The sequence below is a fragment of the Amblyomma maculatum genome, chromosome 10 (assembly GCF_055883805.1).
Source record: "Amblyomma maculatum isolate TAMU_Amacu chromosome 10, ASM5588380v1, whole genome shotgun sequence".
NCBI classification, from domain to species: Eukaryota; Metazoa; Arthropoda; class Arachnida; order Ixodida; family Ixodidae; genus Amblyomma; species Amblyomma maculatum.
The window spans coordinates 2,555,014-2,572,737 of record NC_139353.1 but is presented as its reverse complement, the minus strand read 5'-3'; the positions used below and the strand labels follow the sequence as shown (position 1 = coordinate 2,572,737).

At 47.2% G+C, this 17,724-nt stretch overlaps 1 protein-coding gene across 1 annotated transcript in view; it reads right to left on the bottom strand.

The window, feature by feature from the left end:
• Positions 1-16,207, bottom strand: part of tex (THO complex 3 homolog tex) — a 49,671-nt gene extending 33,464 nt beyond the window's left edge. The window contains exons 1-2 of the mRNA XM_084581728.1: positions 15,914-16,207; positions 14,736-14,892 (exon numbers count right to left, since the gene is read on the bottom strand). Of these exons, the coding sequence (XP_084437854.1) occupies positions 14,736-14,892; positions 15,914-16,123 (367 nt within the window). The 5' untranslated portion in view covers positions 16,124-16,207. The remainder of the gene's footprint in view (positions 1-14,735; positions 14,893-15,913) is intronic.
• Positions 16,208-17,724: the final 1,517 nt, after the last annotated feature.

Genomic DNA, 17,724 nt, shown 5'->3' with positions numbered 1-17,724 from the left:
ACTGACTGAGACATGCTCATCGCACCGTCTCATCGTCATCTTGCACGCAGCATCGCCTTCCCGTCAAGTCTTGTCCGGTTCCGCAACAGCTCAGCGACAGTAGCGGCCACTAACACCTCATGTGAATCCCTCGTGCTCCCAAAAGGAACTTCTCTGCCTCTCATGGTGGATGTTCAACCTTTGTCGCTGATGGTGCTCACCGCTCCTCTGCCTCAGCAGCGAGTTTTGACAGACATCTCTTCCTGTTCTCTCAAAGACTATTAATCCGAACCTCAAGCCTAACCGCCAAGAACTGCTGACATTGCTTCGACATCACCAAGCCATTTGGATTCCACTTCCCCATCACTGGGACAGACTAGTGCTGCACTGGCTCGGCTCAAGAGGTTGCAAATTTCTTTTTGCGATATATTGTATTGCGGCATGGCGCTCCACGGGTGCTCCTAAGTGACCGCGGAACGACCTTCTTATCAACACTCGTTGCCGAAGTTCTCCACGCATCATCCACCCTTCACAAGACCACTTCAAGCTACCATCCTCAGACTAATGGTCTGACGGAACGATTTCATCGCACTTCATCGGATATGATCTCAATGTACATCACACCGGATCATCGAAATTGGGACACTATTTTACAATTCGTCACATTCGCCTATAATACAGCAGTACAGCGGAATACCGGTTACTCTCCATATTTCCTCGTTTATGGCCACCCTCCCACCACAATTCTCGACAGTTCATTCTTCTCTACGTCCGACTATTCCTCCACATCAGTACCTGCCCAGTTCGTATCCTGTGTGACCAGATGCCGTCACCTTGCTTGCCTCAATACCGAAGCCTGCCAGGAAGATCGCAAGGGTCGCTACGGCTAATCGTGAGGTCTCCTTCTGTCCTGGTGACGAAGTACTACTTTACGCACCTCTCCGCACCCCTGGCCTTAGTGATAAATTTCACCACCGCTACCTTGGTCCATACACGGCCATCGCCCAAACTTCCCCAGTGAACTACAAAGAGACACCTATTCATCCTCCAGCCGATCGACGTCACCGTGGCCCTGAGATAATTCATGTGTCTCGGTTGAAGCCATTTGTGTGCCGCGATGCAGCAGTAGCTTAAGAGCGGCCAAGCTGGCCGCTTCCGATCCCCAGGAGAAATTGTGTGAGCCTTCCAAGGATCTTCTTCTTTCACGTGTACATACCATCATCATATTCCCGCGGTGCCACCGGTGGCACGCGCCTCGGTTCATCGGAATAAACGCCAGACACGGCATCCCTTGCCTTGCCGTCCCGACCTTGCCGTCTCGACTTTGCCTTCTTCCACAATATGTATATGGCTGAGTTTGACTGATTTTGCAGTTTAACGTCCTAAAGCGACTCAGGCTATGAGAGACTCCATAGTGAAGGACTCCTGAACTTTCGACCCTCTGGAATTTTGTAACATCTCGATCGATATTGTCGTGCCCTTCGTGGTGACTTTTCAACATATTTTATACATCATTACTAAAATATTAATAGTAGTTGATTGCAAACTTTATTACTACCAATTAGTAGGTTCATCTATTCCCCCCCCTCAGGTATGCAACTAGAATTAGTAGAGTAGTAGAGTCTAGTAGAGTCCCTACCAATTAGTAGGGACTCTGCAACTAGAAGCGCGCAAGATTACACTGATTCTTCACGGCCGCAGCCGCCAGGCGGATGGCTTCTCTTTGGGTCTCAAAGTCTTTGCTTTGGAAGTACAGATCATTTATTCAAGAAAAATGGCTTAGGTGGCAAGGGTGGTGTTGGTAGGGTCCTCACCCGTGGCTCCGTTGGTTGAGCCTCTGCAGGGGTATGGCTTAATTTTTTTGTCAAGCTCATGCCATGAGATAAAGGCTGACATTCTAGAGCCAAGAAGGCCCCGAAATGCAGTGGCGCTATGAATGCATGTAGGGCATGCTTCGCGCAATGTGCCATTGTCATTGCCATAGAGACAGGCACATGGCTTATGCCGTCTATGAAGCACTTGACTGTTGCGCCGTTCCACTATAACTACTATAGGAGTTACTATAAGGTGGAACGCGCGGTCGTTACAGGCCCTACCATTACTTCGATGCGTCTTCAGCGTGATGCATGCGGCAGCCAATCATATGTAAATTAGAGAATATTTCATCGCACTTCTCGATAAAATCGCAACAAAACAGGCACATAAATGTTGCTTTTCAGACTGACTCCACCCGCTGTCTATGTATAGAAACAAAATACTGCGCATAATGCAAGCATTTGCTTCTTCAATCTGCAATGAGGCAGTTTAGACGTAGCACCTACTAGACCATAGATACTACAGGCTGCCCACGTGGCTTAGTGCATAACGCATTGTTTCTAAATCCGTATCCTGTAAATTTGTGCCCATGACTGCACACACATGTAAATACTTTATTTATGCAATTTTCATTTGAGTGGTGAAAGGAAATTAAGTATGATCAAGTGCTGCAAAACTGAGGTCGAAAGAAAATGCTGCACCATTTCGCCATGAACACTATAGCTGCCTCCGCCACTCGGCGGCACCACCTACTGTATTGCGCCTGGATATTAGCTGGTCTTGTAAGCATAGAAGTTGAGCTAGTTGCGGAATCTTTTGTCTTGTGTGTGGGGATTCACAATTCCCTTCCTCCATTATAATGCCCGTGCGTAATTAACACGCGTGATTACGCCCGCTAGTAGAGAGGTTGGTGGAAGAGAGGGCACGCTGGCCACCCCCCGCTGCCTCCCGGTCTCCTGGTGACGCTGCCGCGGGCTTCCCTTCTTGCTGCCGGCGTAACTGGGAGACCTCCTTTCCCATGTCCGAATCGAGGAGCGCATATGCCACACTGGCTCTGGCGTTCTTCAGCGGCTGAGCGCGCGCGCGCACGGTTTATGATTTTCGCCGAGGACACAACCGCCATTACCGAGAATTGCCCACTCGCCATACGAACTTACCACAATGGGATGTGGGCGCGAAGCCGCATCAGGTGAGCAGACTCTTCCTCTCACCTCCTACGCGTGCTTCCCCATTAGGTGGTTTTATTTCACCCCCGTATGCGGCGTTCGCTCGCTACATGGCAGTTGTATTTCTGTGCTGTTGATTTGCCGTGTACAACTGCTCGGGCAAATTAAAGCTTGTTTGAAAGCGCAACTCATGTTTGTCCCCTCTGGCCCGAACCCACCACAGCGACGACTTCTCGCACCGCGGTTTGGTGGTCTCAGCTCTGTCTGCTAGGGCTGGCACGTCGGGGCTAGAAGGCGACTGTAGCGTCTAGCCCCCCGTGGCGCATTCTTGCGGGAATAACCCCCCTATGTGATATCTACCAAACATAAACTTGCACTTGATTCCTATATGCCGGCACGCTCTACATTAATGTGCGCTTCAGCAAGGGGTGAACGATGAACAAACCCTTTAGACTGTTGCTGCAGCATAGTTCACAGTTATAATTAAGGTATATCGAACTGCCCACAGAAAAAAAATATAAGCAACATTTTCCATACATTCTCTACCTTTGCCTGACAAAGAAAGAAATCTAGCTTTAGCTCTCTCAGCTTTTCTGGAATGAAGTGTATTTAATTCATTAGCATTGTAAGCTACCAAATGTTTTACTATACGCTGTGTAAATGTTGTGGCAGATGTTTAACTAGTTCGGACTTAACGTTTGCCGGTAAAAAAGATTTCTTCCATAATAGAAAACATTGAATAAACTGTAGCATAGCAACCCCACTATCGGGGACTGGAAATACGTGGCAATGAAATTTTTGTTAGAAAGAAAAAAAAAACAAAAACAAATAATGAATACGTGTTCAGGTGACCACCGAAACATTTGCCATAAGAATATTGTTACCTGGTCATGCTGCTCTTCAAGGAATTCATTTTTCGTCCGAAAGCTGTATAAGCGGATGCATAATTCTCGTGGAGCTGCTTTCGAATATCTTTACAAAGTTAGTTTAACCTCAAGCGTTTAAAAGAGTCTTTCTATGCAGTGTTCGATGAAGTTTCTCCATGCTTTTGTTAGATTATTATCGAAACATATTGCGACCAGACCGTTTCAACCTAGAAAATACCTATACGTTCTCTCTAACAGTGTTGGGCAGGCGCCTATTTGCGACGCAGCGGCGCCAGCCCTCACTGTGACAGTGAACGCGTGCTTCGTTCCCATGTATAAGCAGCCGTGCTGTAAATCCGGGTAGAATTCGAACTCAAGGTGCCATATGAAACCATGCAGACAGCACTGCCACGATAACGCGACTGGCGCTCCCTTCGCTTCTATCCCCTCTTCTCTCTAGCAGCGACAATGTGCGCCTCGCGGGTTGCCTGCAGCAGCTCCGCTTCCACTCAAGAGAATAAACGGTCGAACCACCGACATGCCTTGTCCTGTCTTGCGAATCTTAGAACAGTCTGTACCTCAGTGAGTACCACTGGCCGTTTTTATGTTCGTAATGGAGCAGGTTTTGGGGAGCATTTGTTGCTTTATTTGCTTGCCATGTTGCTACACTTCCCTGCCGGAATAAAGACACAGGATCACTAGGATGGACCCTCGTATGCCAATTTTCTTTTTTACTGCTTCGGTAGAGTCTGCATGTAAGGCTGTGATGACCGAATGGTAAGATATCCATTTGTTTGTATACGGTGCGGAGCATTAACTGGAAATTAATCATTTTGTCAGTCATTGGAACCTGATATGATTGACATAACGTGATTATCTGCTGTTTATGCACACCGAAAATCAGAAAAGCTTTTGCTTTAACTCTACTGCACCGATCAGAAGATATACGCTCTCCATGAATTCCTTTTTCGGCACACTCACTTGGACGCATAAACTGTTGCAGCAGTGGCATATTTTATGGCTCACGAACAGTTTGCCCAAATTGTACTGAGAAGAAAAAAATGGTTTCGTATTGTTTTTACATTCAAATGTTTTCTGCAAAAGAACAGATGGTAATATTCAAGCTGCACAAGTATACATCGACAAGGACTGTTGGAAGCTGCTGTCCATATAACCGAAAGTAAAAGGCGCATGCTAGAGATGCTAGCTCGGCAGACACCTGAAGCTGTCATTAATTTGGAGTCTTTCTCGGATCTGCTGACACCTTGTCAAGGGGCTCAGCCACAGGTGAAGTCCTGGAAGACTGAAAAAGTCCTGGCTACCTGCCTAGAGGGTTTTATTATTATTATTATTATTTTTTTCACTATGTACCCCATGCGCACCTAATATCCATGCAATGAACCATTGTTTTTTGTTTTTTTTTTGTGTGTGCATGTATACTTTCAGCATGGTGTATATATATAATTAGCTTCATGTAAAATACCTCTAGAAAAACGAACTCAATCCTGTGTTTGGCGCATGATGGCCTCAGTTTCTTCTGCGCCATAACACCCATCAAAGCACAAAACAGCCACAAATAAAAACAAACATTCAACAATAATGGTATTGGCTGGATTCCAATGATGCAAATCCAGCGAAAAAGCAGCCAATGAGCCTAGCAATGAGTAAGCTTGGTTGCAAGTATTGAATAGCCGCTGAGAGTGGCTGGATGTCCATTGTATACCAGCCAGTGGGTATACTTGGTAAGAAGATATTGGGTAGCCATTGACAGAGGCTGTATGCCAATAAATAAGCTATTATGCAATTGGTGGCCATTGTAGTAAAGCCAGTCTAGATTAGATCAAATCTTGGATCGGATAACGCCCCAATGAAATGCCATTACTGACCCATTATTGATGCCGGTTTTTCGCGATTTTGAGCTGGCGGAGGCCCATTGACGGCACACCACTTGGGTAGTTTAATGTCAAGTGTTTAAAAGCGTTCTCTTAGGCACAGTTCAGAAAACATTCTTCGGGCTTTTATCGTGTTATCATCAAACCATCTTGTCACCCGACCGAAGGTGTTTCACTTGAGAGAACTACACTACTTCCTCTTCCACTGTGTCAGCCAAGTGGCTAATGGAGATTCATATATTAAAGGTAACTGTGTATTTGGTTTACCAGCTTTTGCGCACATTTAGTAAAGATCAGACTCAAAGCATTTAATGTGAAATTGAGACTTAGTTTTTCTTTCTGAAATATTCAGTCAGCTTCGTATCTTCCACGGGCTAATGGATGATTACCGCACCTCCCTCTCCGGCACTATGCGTTGCCCCAATTTCCTCTTTCTTTCTTTGCTTAGCTTATCGCATATTTTGTATTTCTTGTTCTTGTGTATATCCACGTTTAGTTCTTTGTAGATTTTTTTTCTTGCTTTAAGTGTCAGCCCAATTAGAAAAAAAAAAAAAACAATTTCCAACTTCGCAGCACCGCTGGTTAAGCTCGCTTTTGCTTTTCTTTGCCTTAATAAGGAATACAGCAAGTAGGTACTGCTCCATTGCTCAAGGTTGCATGACGACATTTGAAGAAAACTAAGCCATGAACAAGCAGGCCAAATTAGCCGGCAGGCACCGGCCTGTCTACCACTTTACTAAAAAATACCCATTTGTTTCAACCAAAAACGATTTTATGAAAAATGTAGAATGTTTTACGTAAGTTATAAGGCTGAGGTAGACCGCATTTTGCATCAATAATGAAAAGTAGCAGAATTCTCATGTCACTAAAAATGTCGAGGCTACCGAAAAATGCCATCACTTCTAAGGCGTAATAACAGAGCAACATGCTTCCACCTGAACAGAACACACTACAGACAACTGGAGACCCTCTATTTGGAGTGCCTGCGTGCAGTCACAGGAGTGCCGCCTTTGAATGCCTTCATCAATGCGTATAATCAGGGCTGTGAAGTGTGACGACGGAACACAGTGGCAGGGCATGAATTGCTCAAACTACTCCGGAACAATCTCCGACCTGATGCAGCAACACTGCATCAAAGTAATGAGCCACCAATCCCAAGACCCTTTGAGCCATGGTGGAACATGCTAGGAAGGATGCCCAAACCGCCGACTCGGAAATGCAATGCGCAAGACCCCCAGAACGAATGCGAACTGGCAGCAGCATACTTGGACAAAACAAAAAACGCACTGTTTACAGATGTGGCCTGGGATCCGTCAACAAAACTTGCAACGCTTGATGTGGTGTTGCCTCATGGCAACCGCAAAATTAAGCATCAGTACGACCACACTCCCAGCTCCACTCAAACTGAGCTTTCAGCGATCTTGGCCACAGTCCAGAAAATAAGAGAGGAGGCATTACGCGGACTGTGAGGATCCAGAGGCCGAGCAGTTATATATACCAACAGCCGAGAAGCCCTAGAGGCACACCTATAATCGGCACAATGGGAAACATCAAAAGATGGAGCCACATACTCTCTCAAGACCATGGCTTGAAGGTGAGAGTGGACTGAGTACCGGGACACGCGAGCAGCGTCGGCAACAAGGTTGCGCAAGCATTAGCAAGCGAGATAATAGACGACGGCTGCTCCTGTTCCGCCACACTCAGTTCGGCCAGCCCCGGATGACCCCAACCCAATCGCATGTATAAGCGCGGCCAGACAAGAAAGATGACGTGCCCTGGAGGCACACACTCCCGTTAACCTCAACCCCCTACCACTTGGGCTTCTCTGCGGTGCCCAAGTTCTCATACATAGGGCACACATGGGCTACGCACTCACCGAAGTTGTGATTGTTAGATGGCCATCAAATTCAAAGCCCAGGCACCATGACCTCGCAGCCGAGCCAGAAGGTCGGCGACAATACAACGAACACGCAGCCACAGTTATATGCAGAAAATGCAACATGGACGCCCACCCAACAGTGCAAAGCATGTTGTGGGACTGCCCTCGTTACCACAGCATCAGAAAAACATACCGGTGCATGGGCAGCACCGAGCAACGACGACACTCAGGCCTGACCCATGCTGCTATCCCTCTGGAAGTTCGCGCTTGAGGCAAGCACCGACGTCAAAAAGTGCCCTCCCTGACCCTACTTCCCCTCTCCCTTAAATAGGCCTTCGTGCCAGCTCCATTTACTATTAAATGTTACCCACTCACTCACCGAACATACTGCTCGTTGTTTTAGCAAAATGAAGGGCAAAGCTGCATACAGCTTTGCCCTCCACAAGCTTTGCGCGGAGAACATATGGTTTGCATTGCCTCTCCGCTCCACGGTCTTTACTAAAACAATTTTCCAAGCCACTTTCTCATCTTGCAACCTTTTCTCCTGGTGACGCTGTCTTCACAAAAGGGCAGCAACCTGCACTGCTCAAGGCTCTATTCCTTGTTTACCCAGGATAGGTATGCAATGCTCACAATGCACCCCAACTCTACTTTCCCTCAACTCTTCTTCCTCCCCACCAACTTTCCTGGCAGACAAGCTTCTTCTGGGCTAGCGTGGTTATACATAACTCTTTTCTTCCTTTCTCTCACCCTCTTTTGAGCTTTACGACTACTCTTTCGACAGCATCTCAAAGCAAGAAAAAACAGAATTATCCCCCCCCCCCCCCCCCTTCCCAAGCCAAGAAACTAGACTCAAGTGGCTGATTCAGCGTGACCGGCCGCACAATCAATGCTTACACGAGCTGGTCAGGCTAGAGCCATTTTGGCCAGCAGAATCGAAAAGTCAAGCCTTATTTCTCGGAAAAGGGCTGATCCGTTTCAGTAGTCGCACATGAAAGTGGATATTTTAGAGTACAATTGGCCATTTACGTTATGTTAGTAACTGAATAGATTTCTGGGACCATTTCTTGCTTCGTCTGCCTGTCAGGTCGCTACTTTTTCTCGCCAGGTGAAAAGAAACAAACAGATAACTGGGATGTATTTTGCGTGTCAACATTCATTTTGAATTGTTGCAGCTGATGTGTGCAAAGCTGTGCTGGCCAAATGGTAAGATATTCTTCTTTCTTCTTGAACGTCTTGTCTATCATTCAACTGATATGCTTGCAAGAATTATGTAGTCTACTGTTCATGCATGTCGCGAAAAAGAAAATCTTTTATTTCAACCGCACCACGCCAGTCAGAATATGCTTCTTAGTTCTGAACTGAATTTTCAGCAGATTATTTTAGATGCATACACAATGGTCGCAATGAAAAAATTTACAGCGCACAGTTTCCCAATCTGTATTATGCAGGAAACATGTAACCTTGTATAATGTGACGAGCGTGTTATGTGGTTTGAGTTTACAACTTCATCCCACGTGTGTCATGTATCTGAAGTGATTGCTTTCCTTCACATACTATATTCAAAACTCGGAGCTAAGTTCAGCTTTCTTGGACACCACTTTTAGCCGCGAGGTGAATACTTAATATTGAAATTTGCCGTCATGAACGCACTATTGGGAATAATCAAAATGATGCACAGCTTATTCTTGTGTTTGAACTTTGTCCTGCTCCAGTCCCGAGTAGGTAGGAGTGCCATAAAAAAGTAGACGGGTGCAATTCAGAAATCAACCGTAGAAAACTAAGAGTGTCCCAAAAAAGGATCTACTGATGTACTTGTTTTCATATTGAAGTTTGCTTATTTGCAAAAATAGTGCATTCATAAGTAACTTCTCGTTGAAAAATACACTTATCCCCAATTATGGACTGCTATACTGTGCACAGAAAGGAAACTTCCTTGAAACGTGCCACTTTATCTTTGACATGCAAGAGTTTCTATCAACCACGCCAAGACTCCATGAATAAAAATGACAAAAAGAGAATTCCTAATTTAGAATCAGCTACCCTAGTTCTTATGTTTCACATCAAACCTGTTCTCACAACAAATGTGTATGTTATTTTGAAAACCATGAGGACACGCTGACGACATGGAACCGCTTTGTCACCGAACTTAAACAGTGTTTCGGCGATTCGTCAGCACGCAAGAAGCAGGCCGAGCAGACACTAGCCCATCGTGCCCAACGACCTGGCAAGACCTGCACTACCTATACCGAAGCGGTCCTCAAATTGTGCAGAACCATGGATTCTCACATGTCCGAGGAGGACAAAGTTGGGCATCTTTTGAAGGGCATCACAGCTGATGTCTACAACTTCCTCATCGCCAAAGATGATATCTCGACTGTGTCCGCTGTCCTCCGTCACATCCACACATTCGAAGCACTAAAGACCCGTTGAGTAACTCCTAAGTTTGGAAGGCTTGCCAATGTGACAACCGTCACCAGCATTGACGAGCATGTTCCTCCGGACCTTACTTCAGCTATCCGGCAGATCACCCGTGAAGAGTTACTCCGCCTCGATTCCCACTGCCGGAACACGTCACCAGTGTCCTACCGCCCATCTTTTCACTGTGAACCTCCCTACAATCTGCAATCGCAGCCCAAGTTTTCTTCTGTTCACGCAGCACACCCTGCTCTTTTGAAGAATGCTCGTGGCAACATTTCGCAAGCCCTGTTTCTTCTAGACATCTTGATCAGCGTAACGACCTTTGGCCACGAAGACCTAGGGGAGCACCCTGATTCACAGATCAGCGCGATCCTGGCTTTTACCGACAGCATGACATCGAATCCTTTCAGGACCAACCCCTTCTTCGACTTACTCCTCTCTGTTACCGATGTGGCATCCCGGGCCATATTTCAAAACAATGCCGCCATCGTCAACCATCGCGGTATGACCGACCAAAGTATCCAGACCCGACCAGTGATCACCCAGTTGACTCCCGTTGGTACTGGCAGTCTCCTCCGCACGGCCAGTTTCAGCCCGGTGGCGCACGCAACCACTCCCCGGCTTCCGACCAGAGTCTAACTCCACTACCTGGTTTTAGTGCCCGCCGTTCGCCATCCCCGCGGTGTCGTACCCAGTCCCCTCCTCCGGAAAACTAGGCGCCGCGGCCGATTGAGGTGAGGCTGCCGGTGAAAGCTCACTATTTGCAGAAATACCTCCTTCCGTGACTATGCTAAAAATTAAGATCTGTGTGTCTGTTGACGGTACTTCTACAATGGCATTAGTGGACACTGGTGCGACAATATCGATTATGAGTTTAACATTTAAAAACCTACTGGCACCAAAAGTGGCGATTTGGTGTATCCCGTTGGAGTGTGCAGTGCCAAGGTGTGTCTTGGAGGAACAGTGTTTTCTGCGGAATTCGCCGTGCTACCCCACTCTACAGATGATGTAATTCTTGGTAATAGATTTTCTGCACATGTGTGGCGCAACCGTAGACTGCCGCACGGGCGAGATCAGTGTTGACGGCTGCCTACCGCCAGAGTTCTTCGAGGAACCTCTTGTTTATGAAGATGTGCTGTGCGAGTGCGACGAAACTGTAGTGCCTCCGATGTCTATGCAGTACATTCCGGTTTCGTGTTCTCGTCGTGCGATCGAAACGTTTGATGCGACCGTGACACCTAACTATTAGAACTGAGCAAAGAAATCTCTCCTGGTTCCTAATTGTTTGGTGTCAGTAACCAAAGGCTGCACGCGATTGTGGACTATTAATTGCTCCACGCAGCCAGTTCTTTTAGCAGCTGGCATGAAGCTTGCCTCTTACAGTTGACATGCCAATATCAGTGGCTTTGGTTACGGACGCACCTCAGCGGAATGTCGCACCATCCCAAGTAAATGCTCAACTGCGTGGTATGATTAGTAATTCTCTGAACGCCACAGAGCATGATGCTCTGGAAGATCTGCTGTTGAAGTATTCATCCTTTTTTGACTTCTCGAAGCCCATCAGTTCACACTCCTTTCCCGGGTCTCGCACCAGTCATCGAATTGACACCGGCTATGCACATCCAATTCGCCGAAAACCGTATCGTGTGGCGCCGTCCGAGCGCAAGGTTATCAATGAGCGAGCAAGTACGTGAAATGTTGGAGCAGGGTGTCATTCAAGAATCGTGCAGTCCCTGGGCGGCTCCAGTAATTTTTGTGCACAAAAAAGATGGCACATGGCGATTTTGTGTAGATTACCGCCACTTGAATTCAGTCACTAAAAAGGATGTCTACCCGCTTCCCCGCATTGATTACGCCATTGACTGCTTGTATTCTGCATCATACTTTTCCTCCGTCAACCTGCGGTCAGGATACTGGCAAATCCCAATGCACCCAGCAGACAAGAAGACTGCTTTCATCACTCCCGATGGACTGTTTGAATTGAATGCTATGCCTTTCGGCTTGTGCAATGCGCCCCGCAACATTTGAAAGATTCATGGATTCTATACTAGGTGGTCTGAAATGGGAGGTCTGTATGTGCTATCTGGACGACGTAGTCATCTTTGGTTGGACATTCAAAGAGCACAACAACCGCCTAGTCCTCGTGCTGGACTGCTTGCGCCAAGCTGGACTTGTTCTCAATTCAAAGAAGCGCCGTTTTGGTGAGCGACAGGCGTTGGTGCTTGGTCACCTCGTCAATGGTGACGGCGTCCGGTCTGATCCTCAGAAGACCGTAGCCATTGCTGCGTTTCAGCAACCTCGGAATGTGAAGGAGCTCCGCAGTTTTCTTGGCCTTTGCTCATATTTCCGACGCTTCATCCCTCGTTTAGATGTCGCCTACCCGCTCACGTGCCTACTATATAAAGACGCTCCATTCCTGTGGACATCTGAATGCGACTCATCTTTCCAAAAACTGAAGTTCCTCCTAACATCACATCCTATCTTACGGCACTTCAACCCTTCTGCTCCAACTGAAGTACATACGGACACAAGCGGCACAGGCCTCGGTGCTGTCCTCGTTCAGCGCTATGACGACCGTGAACATGTGATTGCTTACACCAGTCGGACTCTCAGCAAGACGGAGTGCAAATACACTATCACCAAGCAGGAATGTCTCGCGGTTGTTTTCGCCGCGCAGTGGTTTTGCTGCTACCTGTATGGACGGCCTTTCGTAATAGTAACCAATCACCATTCCCTATGCTGGCTACTCAATCTCCATGATCCGTCTGGTCGCCTGGCCCGCTGGGCACTTCGCTTGCAAGAATACGACTACAGCATTTCATACAAAAGTGGGCGACGGCACAGAGATGCGGACTGCCTCTCCCGGTTGCCACTTGCCACAACGGAATGCAACGCGGACAACTTCAACCACTACGTCGCTGCTTTATGTCCGAAATTTCCCGATACTCACACCTTTCGAACAGAGCAACACAACGATCAGCACCTGGAGCCGTTCTTGAATGCTGCTCAGAACCCAGCCTCGAACAGCCAGTTTTGCCTCCGTGACGGCTGCTATACAAGAAAGTTTACTCAGACACTGGCCATCAGTTCCTTCTGGTAGTACCTGAAAGCCTTCGTCTTTCTATTTTACGCGTCATGCATGATGATCCAGCTTCGGGACACCTGGGATCTTCGAGAACTTTGCACCGCACTCGGGAGCGATTCTACTGGACGCGGATGCGCCAAACGATTGACCAGTATGTTGCCAGCTGTCCTCAGTGCCAGAGTCACAAAGGTCCTACCGGTGTTGCACCCGGAATGCTTCACCCTGTAGCGCCGCCCAAGGCTTCTTTTGAGAAAGTCGGAGTCGACCTTTTGGGTCCCTTTCCAAAGTCGCAAGGGAGCAATCGTTGGATTGTTGTATGTGTGGACCATCTTACTCACTACTGTGAGACAGCCGCTCTTCCCGCCGCTACAGCATATCAAGTTTCCCTGTTTATGCTGCATTTAGTAATCTTGCGACATGGTCCTCTAAGAGTTATAATTAGTGACAGAGGTCCTCAGTTTACTGCCGACGTAATTGAAGAACTTCTCCATTTATGTGCATCTGATTTCAGACATTAGACGCCTTACCACCCTCAGACAAATGGTTTAACTGAACGCACCAACAAAACTCTCATGAATATGCTTTCAATGTACGTCGCATCGGACCATAAAAACTGGGAACTGGGACTGTGTTCTTCCGTTCATCACATACACCTTCAACACTGCCAGGTATAAGACCACAGAATACAGTCCATTCTTCCTCCTGTACACCCGCTCTCCTCGACACACCCTCGACACCATCCTCCCATTTTCCACTGAAGAGGACCCGTGCTTAGCCGAAACCCTTTGCTTGGCCGAAGAAGTGCGGCGAATAGCCCGGCTGAGCACTATGGCAACACTAGAGCGATCGAAAGCTCGCTATGACGACCATCGCCAGATCCTCTACTTCCCCGGTGACCGAGTCTGGCTTTGGAAGCCAATGAGAAAGCGCGGCTTACACTAGAAAATGCTGGCACGCTACACTGGACCCTACGTGATCTTAGAACGACTCGGCGAACTTAACTACCGGATTGCACGCCTTACGGCCAGTGGACGACGTTCGGCAAAAACTGAGGTTACACATGTCGCCCGTTTTAAGAAGTGCCACTCACGTGACAACACTTGACTCGCCCAGAGGGCTTTGTTTGCGAAAGGGGGGCAAATGTTACAGTCTATATGATAAATGAACGTGAGAAACTCTGTAGTAGTTGGATGAAGAAGAGAGTGGGAGTGAAAGTGCCGCCTGTTTCGTGTGCACCATTTCTTGGGCTCAGAAAGGTTGATTACATAGAGACAACAGTGTTACAATAGTGAGCTTAACTCAGTGGAAGCATTAAGTAGCCACTGATTGTGGTTGTATGCCACTACTGACCACGGTAGAAAAGCCAGCTCAGTAGACTGGCTTAAATCTTGGATTGGATGGCGCCCCAATGAAACACCATTACTGTCATCAGTTTTCCCGATATTGGGCTGGTGGTAGTCCAAAGCTAGCATGCTGCTTGAGGCAATGCCCCAGGTGCATTGTAAAACAGAACAATATAGTATGACAAAGGACACACTTGCAGATGATCCGTACTTGTAGCCATAGTTTCAAATAAAAAAAATAAAATTAAAAAAAAGTTCATTGAATGTTCCAAAATTCAGAGCAAGTTACCTTTTGTGCCCACAACAGTGATCGATTTCTGTGTACGCGCATCCCACAACCGAACAGTCTTGTCTAAGCTTGCTGTTGCCAACTGGTCCGGGTTTGAAGGGTGCCAGCACAGCTGGTCGACACTGTCTCCGTGGCCTTTGAAGACGTGGTCTTTAGCCTAGCAGCAAACATGAGAAAAAGTAATCCTATCAGAAACAAACAATTCAATAAAGTGAGCAGTGCAAATAACTCTTGAAACAGTAATAATAACAGGGTTAGGATGAACAGGACACAGGCTTTGAAATGCAGGAGCTAAGCACAGCCTAATACAGTATGTCTTTGTTCATTCAAGCTTGCTGAGTTCAGCCTTACAATTCATTCATACTAAAATCTGGACCCATGATCAAAGTAACTAACATGGCTCTGTTCAAGGCAAACACATTTCTGGCCATCATTTAATTTCGAACTGCAAATAGTTGACTTTACATGCACTCTCCTCTTGAAAACACAAAAAAACATGGAAGCCAAAACACTCAAGCTTTGAAAATCACTGCTGATAAAAAAAAATAATAAAAAAATATGATGTTTAATCTTCAGTCGTTTGCGGGGTCCTAAGTGTGTTGCCATTTGTGGAGAATCGTAATACAATGCCACACTTAACTCTTGCGTAGTGCGCTAGAGTAACGTGCACCATGTAACCAAAATTGAATAGAAAACCAACCATGTCATCTGGGCAAACTGCTCGCGCCCACATTCCTTGCAGGGCAGACCAAACCTTGCCTCTAAAAGCTAGAAACTGGTGAGGTGTCAAATTTATTGCAGAAAAGTGCACCCCTCGAGCCCTCTACACGAGAATGACGCAGACTAATTACATGCGAACAGAGAACGCACAGGTTGGCAAAACAAGTGTCTCCGACTCCAATGCATGCCTCAAAAATTGCATTCACCACACCACTTTTGCTCTGATAGGAAATTATTTTCTGTTCATCCCTGACGTGCACACTTTCGCTTTCTACTTTCACTCGGCCTCGCTCACAAGCAAGAACAATCGCATAGTACGAAGGCATGTGCTGTCCGGTGTCTTCCGACTTCCCGCATCTTGTTTTCACCCCTCAACAGTTGCAACGTATCAATTTGCACTCGACCTCCACGCTCGGCGTGGTATGTTTCTGACGGAGCTCCCGGCGTTGGATACTTGCCATGCGATCCTTGTCGAGGACAAAGATGCTGACCGTCTTATCGAAGCTTCCGCATGCAAGACGGCGGCCATCGCAGCTCCAATTGACGGAGTGGACTTTGGACGAGTGCGCCTGGTAGTCTTTGACGCGACTGTTGGCCTGGAAAAACGCAGCGAGCTCTTGAACATGGCGCGACTGTAGCTGCTGCGCCCAACTCCTGTTCGGCGCCATGACGCTTTGCTTTGAATGGCCACGGCATAGCCACGGCTAGAACAGCTACCATGGCTAGAGCACGGCCGGTCTCGAGGGAGCGCTCGCGCTCTACCTCGAGACCGGCAATGGCAGGGCCAGCTATCATCATCAAAACCCACTAACGTCGTTTGATGTCTGATGGTTTGATTAGTGTTCTAGAACACTGTAGTTTGATCCATGGTTTGATCACCATAGTTTGATCGTTTGGTCACTTCACCTAGGCCATGGAGGAAGAAAACAACTTCCTCCTAGGCAAATGAGCGTTGGGTATATTTTAACACGGCCGGTCTCGAAGGAGAGAGCGCTTCTCTTCTCTTACGGCCTCTCCAATGGGGGTCTGTTTCCACCGCCCCACTGCCGCTCTTCCGCTACAGCCGTTCACGCGCAAGGGAAACGCGCGCTATCTTTTAGCTTCGCCCGCGTCAGTTGCAACCGGCAGGTCCTGACATTTCGCCCCTTATGGTTTATACAAAGTCCGTAGTGAACATCGTACATTTATCGTGTACTAGGAATAAAATGCAGTCAACAGTCCGCTAACGCACGCGCTCCTTCTTCGGTGCGGCCGTGCACGGTCGAATGGATCGAGCTTCGGGTACACTTCAACATTTTTTACCCCTAAGTTTTGTACAAAAATAAACTTACCAGGCTATGCAATGTGCTTTTGAATGTTTTAAGCAGGTGTAGCGCGACCTGACGTGAGTGCATGGTGAACAGTTGGGTGGAAATTCTGTCAACCGCTACCGTTTTCGTTTAGATCAAAGAGGCACCGGCAAAAATTCGTGGCGCGTCTCAGATTCAGAGTAAAGAACATGCTCACATAGTAAAAATTTCACTTGTCTAGTGGAGTGGGCTGTCCTAGCTTCGTTCAAAACATATCAGTCGGTTGAAAGACCGAGGATGTATAGCGTGTTGCACAATTAGAGACGCGATGTAGAATGCTTCTCTCAGCTAAACTGCGGAATCCTCGCAGTTCAAATTTTGTACAGAAATTGTATTTTGTATTTTTTAATACCAAATTTGTTTGGGATACTTGCCTGATTCGATCAAAAGAAGTCAGATGTTAATTCTCATCATATGCGGCGGCGACGACGCCAGGCGAGCCGCTGACCCAGCGATGGTACTGGTGGCGCCACCTCATGCCGCTTACAACAACTCAAACTTTCTGCCAGAAACGTTCGCCCCCTCTTTTCCTGCTACAGAGTTGTTGTAGCAGCATGAGGTGGCGCCACCAGTACTATCGCTGGGGCAGCGGCTCGTCTGGCGTCGTCGCCGCCGCACAAGATGGGAACATTTGACTTCTTTTGATCGAATCAGGCAAGTACCCCAAACAAATTTGGTATTAAAAAATACTAGCGACAATATGCCCTTCCTGTGCAAAATTTTAACTGCGAGGATTCCGCGGTTTAGCTGAGAGATGCATTCTACATCGCACCTCTAATTGTGCAACGCGCTGTATATGTAGTCTAGCGACTACTTTTAATCAAGGAAATGGGCATAAACAGTTAAGCAGAATCAAAAAGAGCGGCAAACAATAAAAAAAATTGTCCTTCAAAGTTAAACATTGCACTATATATTCATCA